This window comes from Sus scrofa, chromosome 18 (genome assembly GCF_054392235.1).
Source record: "Sus scrofa isolate SSC_HxYL_T2T_F1_AM1 chromosome 18, Sscrofa_HxYL_maternal_Yorkshire_Landrace_v2.0, whole genome shotgun sequence".
NCBI lineage: Eukaryota > Metazoa > Chordata > Mammalia > Artiodactyla > Suidae > Sus > Sus scrofa.
Window position 1 is genome coordinate 27,113,529 of NC_139400.1, and position 12,822 is coordinate 27,126,350.

At 38.1% G+C, this 12,822-nt stretch overlaps 1 protein-coding gene and 1 long non-coding RNA gene across 5 annotated transcripts in view; both read left to right on the top strand.

Moving 5' to 3' along the window:
• COPG2 (COPI coat complex subunit gamma 2) overlaps positions 1 to 12,822 on the top strand; it is a 116,894-nt gene that overhangs the window by 9,349 nt on the left and 94,723 nt on the right. For all 4 annotated transcript variants that reach the window (XR_014833145.1, XR_014833146.1, NM_001246238.2 and 1 more), the window contains 1 exon segment: positions 8,533 to 8,612. Coding sequence is in view for 2 of the 4 variants with exons in the window: in NM_001246238.2 (NP_001233167.1) it covers positions 8,533 to 8,612 (80 nt within the window). In the remaining 2 variants the exon portion in view is untranslated.
• On the top strand, positions 806 to 5,464 carry LOC146394946 (uncharacterized). The gene is made up of 2 exons (XR_014833891.1): positions 806 to 2,889; positions 2,969 to 5,464. It is a non-coding gene; the product is annotated as an uncharacterized LOC146394946 (long non-coding RNA).

The window sequence follows — 12,822 nt, forward strand, 5'->3', positions numbered from 1 at the left end:
GAAGCAGGGGACACACCTAGGGCACACAGAGGTTTCCAGGCCAGGGATCAAAACTACACCATGGCAGTGACAACACTGGATCCTTAACATGCTGGGCCACCAGGGGACTCCTGATGACATAAGCTTTTTTTTCTTTTTGTCTTTTTGCCGTTTCTTGGGCCGCTCCCGCAGCATATAGAGGTTCCCAGGCTAAGGGTCTAATTGGAGCTGTAGCTGCTGGCCCACGCCACAGCCACAGCAACTCGGGATCCGAGCCACATCTGCAACCTACACCACAGCTCACGGCAATGCCGGATCCCCAACCCACTGAGTGAGGCCAGGGATCAAACCCACAACCTCATGGTTCCTAGTCGGATTCGTTAACCACTGAGCCACGACGGGAACTCCTGATGCCACAAGCTTTAAAGCCAGAGTTTTTTAGGAAAGAAAGAGGTACAGTGAAAGAAGTCAGTGTAATGATTTTGCAGAGGAAATAGGATCAACTTGAACAATTTCCCTACCTGTTGGACTGTTGGCTTGAGGGGAAAAAAGCCACCATTTGAGAGGGCTTCAGGTGAATCCTTAGGTTTCAGTTAGAGAAAAGATAGGAAAGTTCGGGGAAGAGTTTGAGGTTATAGGGGATCTTGATGTTCAAAGTGCCAGAGAACCGGATTGAAGGGGTTTGGGATTTCTTCAGGGATGGGAGGTGGAGTCAGATTAGGTGCTCACCTGGTGTCCAGGTGATGAGTAATGACCAGGCTATTTTAGGTTTTTTTGTAGTGACTGAGGTTACATAACCACGTACAGCATGAGGGGATTTGTTTTTCTGGTCCCTTAGGCAGCGTATGGAATTGAGGGTGTGATTTTTTGCCAGGAGGCTGTGGGGGCGGAGGGAGGATTTTGCCAGCAGTGTGTAGAGCTCCTTTCTTTCCGAGCCTTCCTTTACCTGAGGGTAATTGTTATCTTGAGATTGGTATCCTATGTTTATATATATTATATATAAATCTATACTTAGTATTTTTATGTTTCAAAATATATTGTGAATGATATCATCTTCATATTATTTTGCAATTTAAAGAATTAATGTATTTTTTGAGATCTACCTATTTGCTGCAAGTACATTTACTTTATTTCCTTTTACTGCTGTGTGGAATCCCAAGGTGTGAATAAACAATATTCTTATTTATTCATTCTCCCATTGGTAGATCTGTAAGTTGCTTCCACTTTTTTGCTCTCACAGACGACATTTCATGTAATGTTTATGTATAAGTCTTCTTGTGCTCATAGAAATTTTCTGGGGTAGATAGCTGTAAATGGAATTTTTAGATAATGCTGGTTACATGATCTTATCAGATTGATCTTTAAAGGGTTGTACTGATTTATACTGATTTGCTACAAATCTTCACCTGCTCCTATTAATAATTACTTATTATCAGATCTAAATATTCATAAGAATGTGATATGGGGTCTCTTTGTGGTTTTAATTTGCATTTTCATATCACTGCTGTGGTGTAGTTTTAATCCCCGGCCCAGGAACTTCCGTGTGCTGTAGGCACAGCCAAATAAAATAAAATTAAAATCAAATAAAAGTTTGAAAAAGAGAGAGAAGCATTTTGGAGTTTAGTGTGGTACACCAGGTTAAGGATCTGGTGGTGTCTCTGTGGTGGCATGGGTTTGATCCCTGGCCTGGCACAGTGGGTTAAGGGTCCAGTGTTGCCATAGCTGTAGCATTGGTCACAGCTGCAACTTGGATTTGATCCCTCTCCTGTTTTACTCCATATGCCACCGATGTGGCCTTTAAAAAAGTGTTTTTAGTTTATTTTTAATTGAGGTACCATTGGTTTACAGTATTGTGTTCATTTCTTTGTACAGCGAAGTGATTCAGTTATACATATATATATATATAAAATTCTTTTTAACATTCTTTTCCATTATGGTTTATCACAGGATATTGAATATAGTTCCCTGTGAGATGCAGCAGGACCTTGTTGTTTATCTAGTTTTTTATTTTTTAAGTCCGCTTCAACATACAGTAAAATTCACCAGTTAAGTGTACAGTTGTAAGTTTTGACCACTGTAGAGAGTCATTAGACCATTACTACAGTCATACAACCCAGAATGTCCCCTCATGTTTCTTACTTGTCTTTCTCCTCCCTAAACCCCTAGCACCTGGCAATCACTGATCTACTTTTTGACGATATAGTTTTGCATTTTCTAGAATTTCATTTAAATTTAATAACATCGTATATAGTCTTTTATGACTCATGTCTTGTTTCTTTCCTTTAGCTTATGGCTTTTGAGATAGATCCAAGTTTTTATGTGTATTATTTTTGTTTGTTCATTTGTATTGCTGAGTAGTATTTCATTGTTATGGAGGTAGTCTAATTTATTTATCCATTCATAAGTTAATAGATATTTGGGTTGTTTCCAGTTCATGGATGTTATAAACAGAGTTGCTAAAAATACTCAAGTATAAGTCTTTGTGTGGACCTGTTTTCATTTTCTTTGGTTAATATCTAGAAGTGGTATTCTTGGGTTTGCATTTTCTGAACGATGAATGTGTTAAGCAAATATATGCTTATTTGCCCTCCGTTTATTGTTTATTTTCTTTTGGTGGATTGTCTTTTCAAATCTTTTATCTTTTTTTTTTTTTGAATTAGGTTATCTTCTCCTTATTGAGTTGTAGGTGTTCTTTTTATTTTCTGGATATAAGACCTTCATCAGATTGGTGTTTTGTAAATATTTCCTCTCAGTTTGTGACTTGCCTTTTCATTTACTCACTTTTTAAAAAAAAATCTAATTTACAGATGGTAAGAGTTCCTGCTGTGGTGCAGCAGGTTAAGGATCTGGCATTGTCTCTGAGGTAGTGTGGGTTTGATCCCTGGCCTCGTCCGGTGGGCTGAGGTTCCTGTGTTGCTTGCTGCACCTGTGGCGTAGGTCACAGCTGCAACTCGGATTGGACCTGGCTGGAAACGTCCATATGCCACAGGTGCAGCCGAAGAAGAAAACAAACAAAAAATGCTTTGTATGTTGAAAATATTAAAAATGCATTTAATACACCTAACTTACTGAATGTCATAGCTTAGCCTAACCTACCTTAAATGTTCCTCAGAACACTTACATTAGCCTGTAATTGGGCAAAATCATCTGACACAAAGCCTGTTTTATAATAAAGTGTTGAATATCTCATATAGTTTATTGAATATTTTACTGAAAGTGAAAAACAGAATGGTTGTATGTATACAGAATGGTTGTGAGTGTATCAGTTTTTTTTTTTTTTTGTCTTTTTGCTATTTTTGGGGGGCCACTCTCGTGGCATATGGAAGTTCCCAGGCTAGGGGTCTAATCGGAGCTGTGGCCACTGGCCTATGCCAGAGCCACAGCAACGCGGGATCCGAGCCGCGTCTGCAACCTACACCACAGCTCACGGCAACGCCGGATCGTTAACCCACTGAGCAAGGGCAGGGATCGAACCCGCAACCTCATGGTTCCTAGTCGGATTCGTTAACCGCTGTGCCACGATGGGAACTCCTGTCTTTTTTGTTGTTGTTGTTGTTGTTGCTATTTCTTGGGCCGCTCCTGCGGCATATGGAGGTTCCCAGGCTAGGGGTTGAATCGGAGCTGTAGCCACCGGCCTACGCCAGAGCCACAGCAACGAGGGATCTGAGCCGCGTCTGCAACCTACACCACAGCTCATGGCAACGCCGGATCATTAACCCACTGAGCAAGGGCAGGGACCGAACCCGCAACCTCATAGTTTCTAGTCGGATTTGTTAACCACTGTGCCTTGAGGGGAACTCCAGAAGTAAGATTTCTGCTGAATACTTACCAGTTTTGTACCATCATAAAGTCGAAAAATCCTACGTTGAACCATTCTAAGTTGGGACTGTCTATATACTGTATGACTTTGTGTGTGTAAACACACACACACACATGCATGAACATTTACATGTACTTATATATTTATGTATATTACTTTTTTTTCTTTTTCTCTTTTGGCCACCCTGTGGCATGTTGAACTTCCGAGCCAAGGATCAAATCTGAGCCGTAGCTGTGACCACAGCTGTGGCAATGCCAGATCCTTAACCCACTGTTGGCGGGCCGGGGATCAAACCCCGCTGCTGCAGAGACACTGTTGATCCTGTTGCACCACAGTGGAAACTCCTATCATACATTATTTTTGCGGGATTTTTGTTGTTGCTCACTGAGGTTTACGTTTACTCATGTCTTTACCACTTTTTAATTTAGAAACTTTTTTTTTCAAAAATTTTTCAAAATTTAATTTTATTGGCATGTAGTTGGTTTATAAAGTTGTATTAGTTTCAGGGGTAGAGCAAAGTGAATCACTCATAGGTATAAATGTATCCATTTTTCCTCTATTATTACAAACTATTGAGTAGATTTTCCTGTGCTATACAGTAGGCTCTCGTTATCTTTACCACTTTTTAAAAAAAGATTTTGGTTTTTTTAGCGAAGTTTTAGGTTCAAAACAAAATTATGAGGAAGACAGGATTTTCCCTCACTTTCAGAGTCTCCCTCATTATCAACATCCCCACCAGACCATCATCCATTTGTTACAATTTATGAACATTTACTGACAAGTCATTATCAGTCAAGAGTCCATTTTTTACAGTTACTCTTGGTGCTATACATTCTGTGGGTTTGTACAAATGTATAATGACATGTATCCATCATTAAAATACCATAGAGTGTATTTTCATTGTCCTAAAATTCCTCAGTGTTCTGCCTGTTTACTTCTTCCCTCTCCCAACCCCTGTCAACCACAGGTATTTTTACTGTCTCCATAGTTTTGTCTTTTCCAGAGTTTCATATAGTTGGAGTCATAGAGCATGTAGCCTTTTCATATTGGCTTCTTTCACTTAGAAACATTTACGTTTCCTCCATGTTTTTTCATGGCTTGATAGCTCATTTCTTTTTATCTCTGAGTAATATAGTCTGGATGGACTATAGTTTATCCATTCAGCTACTAAAGGACATCTTGGTTGCTTCCAGGCTTGGCAGCTATGAATAAAGCTGGTATAAATAGCTGTGTGCAGGTTTTTGTGTGAACATAAGTTTTCACCTCCTTTGGATAAATATCAAAGGGCACAATTGCTAGATCATATGTTAAGATTATGTTTGGTTTTGTAAGAAACTACCAAACTATCATCCAAAGAGACTGTACCATTTTTATTCCTTCTGATGATGAATGAGAGTTCCTGTTGCTCCACATCCTCATCAGCTTTGTTAGTGTCCCAGTTTGGACCATCTTATTAGGAGTGTGGTGGTCCCTTGTTTTTTTAATTTACTTTGGCACATTTTAAAATTAGGTTGTTTTTCTTGTTTTTGACTTTTAATAGGTTTTTTGAGTGTATTCTGTATGAGTCCTTTCTCAGATATATGTTCTATAAATATTTTTTCCCAGCCTATGTTGTCTTCTCATCCTCTTGACATTGTCCTTTGCAGAGCAAAAAAAAAAGAAAAAGTTTTACGTTTTAATAAAGGCTGACTTATCAGTTATTTCTTTCATGGATTGTGCCTTGGTGTTGTATCTAAAAAAATTATCGCCATACTCAAGGTCATCTGGCTCTTCTTATATGTTTTCTACTAGGGATTTTATAGTTTTGCATTTTATATTTAGGTCTGTGATTGATTTGGAGTTAATTTTTGTGAAGAGTATAAGGTCTGCATCTAGATTCATCTTTTTGGCATGTGGATATTCAGTTTTCCGGCACCATTTGTTGAGGAGACTGTCTTTGCTCCAGTGTGTTGCCTTTGCTCCTTTGTCAAAGATCAGTTGAATATATTTATGTGGGTATAGCTCTGTGTTGTCTTTTCTGTTCCATTGACAAGTTTGTCTGTTCTTTAGCCAATAGCCACACTGTCTTTTTACTGTTTACCACTATTTTTTTTTCTGCATCTTCTTTTTTTTTTTTTTTTTTTTTTTTTTGTCTTTTTGTCTTTTTGCCATTTCTTGGGCCGCTCCTGCGGCATATGGAGGTTCCCAGGCTAGGGGTCCAATCGGAGCCGTAGCTGCCAGCCTATACCACAGCCACAGCAACGCAGATCCTGCAACCTACACCACAGCTCATGGCAACGCCGGATCCTTAACCCACTGAGCAAGGGCAGGGATCGAACCTGCAACCTCATGGTTCCTAGTCGGATTCGTTAACCACTGCGCCACGACGGGAACTCCTATTTTTTTTTCTTACTCTTTATTCCTTGCTGTCTTTCTGAGTTATCCTCTAGAATAATTTTCCCTGTGCCTGAAAAATATACCTTTTAGAATCCCATCCTTCCTAGACCATATTTATTTATTTATTTATTGGCTGCACCTGCTGCATGCCAAAGTTCTGGGGCCAGGGATCAAACCTGTGCCACAGCAGTGACTAAAGCCACAGCACTGACAACACTGGATCCTTAACCTACTGAGCCACCTGGGAACTCTCTTCCTAGACTTTAGATACTTTATTCTGTGCAAAACCTTGGGCTTGTACTTTTGTGGCTATGAGTTGTTTTGTTTTTTTATTTTTGGCATCTGTAAATTTCCCTTCTTTTTGCCTTTGGCTACGTATTTAATTTTTTTTCTCTATTTTATTCAGCATTTCTATGTATGTGTTTAGGCAGTATAACTTAGTTATTGAAAACACACTTGGGAGTTCCCTCTGTGGCGCAACAGAATCAGCAGTGTCTTGGGAGCCCTGGGTCACATATTTGATTCCTGGCCATAATAGCAGGTTAAGGATCCAGCATCGCTGCAGCTTTGGCTTAGGTCCTCACTGTGGCTCGGTTATGATCCCTGGCCTGGGAATTCCATGTGCCATAGGGCAGCCAAAAATGAAAGAAAGAAAGAAAAAAAAAACGTACAACTTTGCCAACAGTGTATTATCAGTCTTTTTAATTTTAGCTATTTTGGTGAGCGTGAGATGGTATCTGAAATGTGGTTTTAATTTATATTTCCCCAATGACTAACAATGTTGAGCCTCCATTTTTTTGTACTTTAGTTAAATTTTTTTTTTTTTTTTTTTTTTTTGTATCTCTAGCTTTCTGCTTCATGGTAGGTTTTTATTTATGGGGGAATGTAAATTTTCTTGCACTCTGAAGTTTTAATTCTTATTTTCTGCATCTCATAGTAGCTGCATATAGATGTGATCTATATGCAGCTGCCCCATTCATCTGCCTCATGTTGGCTTTCTCTTTCTGGGATGATTTGTTTCTGTGTTTAATCATGATGTGAATCCTTACTCCCTTTTACTCTTTCTTTAATGGCCTCAGTAGTCATCACTAGATCCTTTCTACAGCTTGGACTCTGGAGCTGGGTCTGATGTATTTGAATTTCACTACTTATAAGAAATTTGAAATTACCTGGTAGAGAACAAGGCCAGATAGGCTAAAGGAACCAGTGCTTCTAGCATTGAATATGAATGTGTATAAATAAAATCAGAGATCCTGGTGAGCAGGAAGGGTGGGCAAAACATGACTATTATTAGTTTAACACTTATTTTGGATCCAGGTATTCATCTAGAAATCTTGATACTTGAAAATGGAAGTTGGTTATAAAGCCATAAATACCTTAATGAAAAATATGCTGAATTGAGGAAAACACATGGTCTGCATGTGTGTGTGTGTATGTGTGTGTATTTTGTTTGTTTGTCTTGTCTTGTTTTGTTTTGTTTTGTTGCTTTTTAGGGCTGCACTTGCGGCACATGGAAGTTTCCAGGCTAGGGGTTGAATGGAGCCACAGCTGCTGACCTACACCACAGCCACAGCAATGCAGGATCCGAGCCACGTCTGTGACCCACACCACAGCCCATGGCAGTGTCAGATCCCCAGCCCACTGAGTGAGGCCAAGGATCAAATCCAGGTCCTCATGGATACTAGTCAGGTTTGTCATCACTGACCCACAGCGGAAACTCCCTCTCTGTATATATTCTTAAAGAATTAAAAAACACATTTTCTAGGATAAGCCTTTAGCATTTTGATAAACCTGTCTTTGGACTTACACTGTCAGAGTCATGGTTTGGATCTTTCTATATAAAGACCCATATAATTAACTGGATTTTTGAGTTTTCATCTAGAGGTGTTCCACTATCAGTGCATCAGTTACGTGTGTTGAGCAAATAGTAGAGTTTTGAATATTTTCTCATCCAGGTTTTTTTTTTTTTTTTTTTTCAGGGCCACACCCATGGCATATGGAAATTCCCAGGCTAGGGGTCAAATCAGAGCTGTAGCCGCCAGCCCACACCCACAGCCACAGCAACATGGGATCTAAGCTGCGTCTGTGTCCTACACCACAGCTCACGGCAATACCGGATCCTTAACCCACTGAGTGAGGCCAGGGATCGAACCTGTGTCCTCTTAAATGCTAGTCGGGTTTGTAACCACTGAGCCAGGACAGGAACTCCTCATCCAGGTATTTTTAAAAGGACTTTTCGGGTAAATGAGAATCTTTTTAAAAATAACTTTCTAAGTGTATCTACTTGGGGTCTTCAAACAGTTTAAAAAGCCATTTCCTTATGAATAACCTCTTGCTTTTTATAAATAATTTTTCAGCAAACATTGAGAAGAATGTGCTACCTTACTATCAAGGAAATGGCTACCATCTCCGAGGATGTGATAATTGTCACAAGCAGGTATGTGACTAGTTAAAACCTAGGATGGGATACTTATCTATTTAGTGGAATATTTATTGTTCTCTTTTTATTAACTTTATTTTTTGACTGTAAGAAAGCCAAAATTTAAAAGAAAGTAATCTCTTAAAGCATTCTTTTCTAAGATGTGATTGTCCGGTGAAAGCTATCTCTGTCTGATAAAGCAAAAAAAAGAAGTCACAAAGGATAATGCTAATAGATTTGAGTACATTTTAAAATGTCATAAAACATATTTAAAAACTGAAAAGTGGAACAATATACTGAAATAATTTGTAACAAGTACATCAAAAGGCTAGCATTTGTAATACATAAAGAACTTGTATACTTCAAAAAAAATTCCAAGTGATAATTCTTCAAATAGCCAATATAAAGTACCTAAATATCTCTAAATAGTTATTCTCCCAATGAAAAAATGGGCAGAGACCTAAATATACATTTCTCCAAAGAAAACATATAAATGGTCAATAGGCGCATGAAAAGATGCTCAGCATTGCTAATTGTTAGAGAAATGGAAGTCAATACTACAGTGAAGTGCCATCTCACCAGTTAGAATGGCCATCATTAAAAGTCTACAAATAACAAATGCTGGAGAGGGTGTGAAGTAAAGTGAACCCTCCTACACTGTTGGTAGAAATGTAAATTGGTGCAGCCACTACGGAAGACAGTATGGAGATTCCTCGGAAAACTAAAAATGGAGTTGCCATATGACCCAGGAGTACCACTCCTGAGCATATATCCAGACAAAACTGTAATTGGAAAAGATGCGTGCATCCTTATGTTCATAGCAACACTATTTATAATAGCTGAGATGTGGAAACAACCTAAATGTCCATTGACAGGTAAATGGATAAAGAAGATGTGGGTGGGTGGGTGTGTGTGTGTATAATGGAATACTACTTAGCCGTAAAAAGAGTGAAATAATGTCATTTGCAGCAACATTGGTGCAACTAGAGATTTTCATACTAAGTGAAGTAAATCAGAAAGAGAAAGGCAGATATCATATATCACTTACATGTGGAATCTAAAATATAACACAAATGAACTTAGCTATGAGAAAGAAACAGACTCACGGATATAGAAACAGACTTGTGGTTGCCAAAGGGGTGGGGAGAAATGGGAGAGATATATTGGGATTTGGGAATTAACAGATGCAAACTATTACATAGAGAATGGATAAACACAAGATCCTACCGTATAGCACAGTAAAGTATATTTACTATCCTGTAATCATAATGGAAAAGAATATGTAAAAAAAAGTATGTATAAATAAATCACTTTGCTGTATACCAGAAACTAACACATTATAAATCAACTATCCTTAAATAAAATAAATTTTAAAAAGTATCCTTACTAGTAGTCAAGAAATGTAAATTAAAAATTCAAGAATGAGTTACAATTTTTTTGTATTTTTTGTCTTTTTAAAAAAATCTTTTTAGTAAATTTTTTTTAGGGCTTCAGGTGCACCATATGGAAGTTCCCAGGCTAAGGGTCAAATCCAAGCTACGGCTGCCAGCCTACACCACAGCTCACAGCAATGCTGGATCCTTAACCCACTGGGTGAGGCCAGGGTTCAAACCCACCCCCTCATGGATACTAATCAAGTTCTTAATCCACTGAGCCACAATGGGAATTCCTGTTTTATATTTTTTAAAAATTCGTTTTCACTTAGCAAATGCTCTCGAGGTTCATACATATCACAAATGACAGTGTTTCTTTTTTTATTACAATGCATATGTGTACCACTATTTCCTTATCTGTACACCTGTTGATGGACACTTAGGTTGTTTCTATTGGCTGCTGTAAATAATGCTGCAGTGAACATGGGAGTGCATATATCTTTTGAATTAATATTTTTGTTTTCTTCAGATAAATACCCAGAAATGGAATTGCTGGATCTGTGGGAGTTCTATTTTCAGTCTTTATGGTTTTTTTTTTTTTTTTTTTTTTTTTTTTTTGCTGTGTCTGCAGCATGCGAAAGTTCCTGAGCCAGGGATCAAATTCACACCACAGCAGTGACCCAAGCCACAGCCATGAAAATGCCAGATTCTTAACTGCTAGGCTGGACATTAGGGACCTCCTATTTTTAGTTTTTTTGAGGAACCTCCAAACTGTTTTCCATAGTGGTTGTACCAATTTACGTTTCCACCAACAGTGCATAGTGTTCCCTTTTTCTCACGTCCTCAACAACACATGCTATTTCTAGTCTTTTTGATAATAGCCATTCTAACAGGTGCGAGGTGACAAGCCCATTGTGGTTTTGATTTGCATTTTCCTGATGATTAAGGATATAGAACATCTTTTCAGGTACTTCTTGGCCATCTATATGTCTTCTTTGGAATATTGTCCTTCCACATCTGCCCATTTTAAATAAGATTGTTTGTTTTATTACTGAGTTTATGAGTTCCTTATCTATTTTGGAAAATTACAATATTTTTACCCATCAAATTGGCAAGAAAGGAAAAAGGCACTCAGTACTTGTAAGGGATATCGATATTCTTGGATACTGGAGGTAGAATAATAAATTGGTTCAGTTTTTCTAGAAAGAAGTTTGGTAGCATTTGTTGAATGTTTGAAAGAGTTTATCCCTTTGACCCAGTAATTCCACATCTATGGGATTATCCTCAGAAAATAGTCAGAGATAGCACAGAAAGACTTAATATACAATGATGTTTGTTGCAAAACTGTTTACACCAGTGAAAAGGACAGAACAACTCAAATGTCTGCCATTGTTAATAATTATTTAATTAACCATGTTATAATCATATTATGAAATACTTTAATTTTTTGAGTGTATTTTTGAAATATATTTAATGATACGGAAAACTCTTTAGTAAACTGTTGAATGAGAGTTGGATTCAAGTCTATGTATTTCCTATAGTCTCATTTTAAAAAATGTTTTATGTATGTATATAAAAATATATGGTTGGAAATACACTGATATGCCACCATTAGGTTATATCTGGATGTTTGGAATTGTAGCTATTTATTTTCTTTAAACTTGATAATTTACAAGTGCCCTAGAATGAGTATTTGTGATTTAAAGTTCTAAAATATATAACAAATAATATTTTAAAAATAGTTAATAGTTATTAATTACAACTCATTTAAGTGAATCTGGTTATTGTACAACAAAATAAATTTTGGAGGAGGGTGCTTATGTTTAACCAGCGGTTGTGTTGAGTGTGGTTTGAGTTAATAAGCTTTCAGCTGAAAATAACAGAAAGCCAGATTTCAATAGTAACAAAATAGACACAGAATAGCTGGTATTGGTTCAATAGTTCAACCGTGTCAGGGCTGGTATGTCTTAAATTCTTTTGGATATTCTCATGTTATTGCAAAATACTTGCCAGAATTACTGGTAGTGCATCTTTTAAGGTAGGAGGGGTATCAGGAAGGGGGCCAGGAGAGCCAGTACCATCTGCCTCTTTTATCAGGTATGTAAAAGCTTTTCCCCAGGCAATTTTTGGATTTCATTTGACACATCTGTGTTCTGACTAACTTTAGGAGGCCGGGAAAGTGAGTATTTAGCTTTTAAGGCCCAAGGGGCAGACCGGGGGGAAGACATTGAAAATGGGCATTGGATTAGTTAGCTTATAGTGTGTGGCACAAATAAGACTAAGAAAATCTTCACTTAGATTGCTAGATTCACTAAATGTTGGAAAAATTAAAAATAAATTAATCAACTATTGATTGGGGGGGTGGGGAGGTTTTTCCTTTGTTCAGCTGTCAATACTTCCCTCTGATTCCTGCTAGGCTGCTTTGAATTATAATTTGCTTCTAGTCCATTTTAAGTGATTGGTAGATGTAGTAGGCAGAACAATGCCCTCCTTCCCCAAACATATCCCTGCGCTAATTCCTGAGACCTGTGAGTATGTTACATTACCTGGCAGAAGGAAATTACAGTTGCTAATTAGAAGATAGGGAGAGCAGCCTGGATTATCCAGGTGGGCCCAGTATAAGGGTAAGGATCCTTAAAAGTGGAAGAAGGATGCGGAAGAAAAGTGTCAGTGAAGAGATGCGATGAGTGAAGCAGGACCAGAGAGTTGCCGTGTTGCCGGATTTGGAGATGGAAGAAGGGAGCCATGAGCCAAGGAATGTGGGTGACCTCTAGAAGCTGGAAAAGGAAATGAATTCACCCTTACAGCCTCCAGGAGGAATGCAGCCCTGCTGACACCTTGACTTTAGCCTAATG